Here is a 1,654-nt window from a genome sequence, read left to right as displayed (position 1 = left end):
GCTTGATGTAAACACCTTTAGTTCGTTACACGTTTACTTGATACAGTCTTCTAGCTTGATGTAAATATCCATAGTTCGTTACACGTTTACTTGATACTGTCTTCTAGCTTGATGTAAATATCCATAGTTCGTTACACGTTTACTTGATACTGTCTTCTAGCTTGATGTAAATATCCATAGTTCGTTACACGTTTACTTGATACGTTCTTCGTTTACTTAAAACTTCCAATTTCACATTAGTTCTATCCACCAGGTCGCCCCACAGTAGATGTGAATAAAGTCGGCCGTTATGTACTAACTCTTTGTGACCCACATTTACTAAAATAAACATTGCGTTTCATTGTTCGCAGGTCATGGACGGATTACTTTCAGAACTGCATGGACATCGAAGACGCACTCGAGAGTTCCACAGAGCCATGCAGGTTGTAGAACGCCTCAACGCCTGCATCAACGCCATCATCCGGCGTTACAACATGAACCACGGTAACATCAACTCCGCCTATCTCTATGCTCTGAGACTGAGGTTGGCGACTATTGAAGGGGTCAGAAGTCTATTCCTGGAATATGCCAGGTCCAAGATGCATGACAGTGGATGGCAGCAAGATGGAGATGGCGTAACGTCTGAGGAAGAACAGGACCCGTCAGCGGAAGAAGAAGAACCCGAGGAGTCATTTGAGGAGGTGGCGGTGGATCAACACCAGGATGAAGAGAAGGATGAGGATGAGGATGATGAGTTGTGTAATGACACAGACAGATCTACAAGTGAAGCGTTAGTTGATGATGTTGGTGTCGAGAAACGTTTTGCGACATTTTCAACGTATTCTGTCCCAGATTTTTCTGCAATTCAGGCAAATCAAAGTCTTCGTGAAGTGCGCCATCTGGAGGATCAGATTGGAAACGTGGTCATATCGGATGAAGGGGAGACAACCTTTGAAGATCTCAGTGACGATGAAATGGATTTTGTCACAGCACAGGTTATAACCCACCAGTGCAGGATGTGATGATGTTAGAAATATGCAGTGTGCTTGTAAATTGTTGGAATTAATATTTTAGTGCTGTGTTCAGTTTATTGCTCATTTGTCAGTGCTAGGAATAAGTGTATAACACAATGCTTATTAACATTGAATAATGATTTATATTTTTGTATTTATTCCCAATACATCTACACGAAGAACAAATCTATTGTGCGTGATATATGCATATTTCGTGTGTAATATTTAAACATTTATGGAAAATGTGTATGGATTGCAATAAAGATATTCAAGGAAACTGAAGCTTTTGGACACTTTATTTTCCTCTGGAACATACAGTAAAACCTCGCTAGATATATCTCAAAGCGTCAAGAGCCAATATTTTCTTCGCTGTAACAGGCCCCCCAGTCTAAAGTACATGTGAATAAAATATAATAAATGCATAGCCACCAATACATAAGTGTTCTTATTGCAACAATTTATTAACACAAATATCCATGAACAAAACAACGTGCTTACATACATGGTTGTCAAATGGTAAATTTCGGAAAACTTCAAAATAGTTCAAGCAAAGAGTTATCTCCCTTCAACCTAATTTTAACACACACTCATGTGAGAAGTACAATGCACAGCTAACAACAAATAAAGTATCTACAAAACCATGATTTACAATAATGCTGATT

At 39.1% G+C, this 1,654-nt stretch overlaps 1 protein-coding gene across 1 annotated transcript; it reads left to right on the top strand.

Annotated features, from left to right (window-relative positions):
- Positions 1-353: 353 nt before the first annotated feature.
- On the top strand, positions 354-1,001 carry LOC124115892. Its single transcript, XM_046477052.2, has one exon. The coding sequence runs from the start codon at positions 354-356 to the stop codon at positions 999-1,001; it is 648 nt and encodes a 215-aa protein (XP_046333008.2).
- The last annotated feature ends 653 nt before the right edge of the window (positions 1,002-1,654 follow it).

This window comes from Haliotis rufescens, unplaced genomic scaffold (genome assembly GCF_023055435.1).
Source record: "Haliotis rufescens isolate VD_foot unplaced genomic scaffold, xgHalRufe1.0.p SCAF_10, whole genome shotgun sequence".
Classification (NCBI taxonomy): domain Eukaryota; kingdom Metazoa; phylum Mollusca; class Gastropoda; order Lepetellida; family Haliotidae; genus Haliotis; species Haliotis rufescens.
This window is presented reverse-complemented; position numbering and strand designations above follow the sequence as displayed.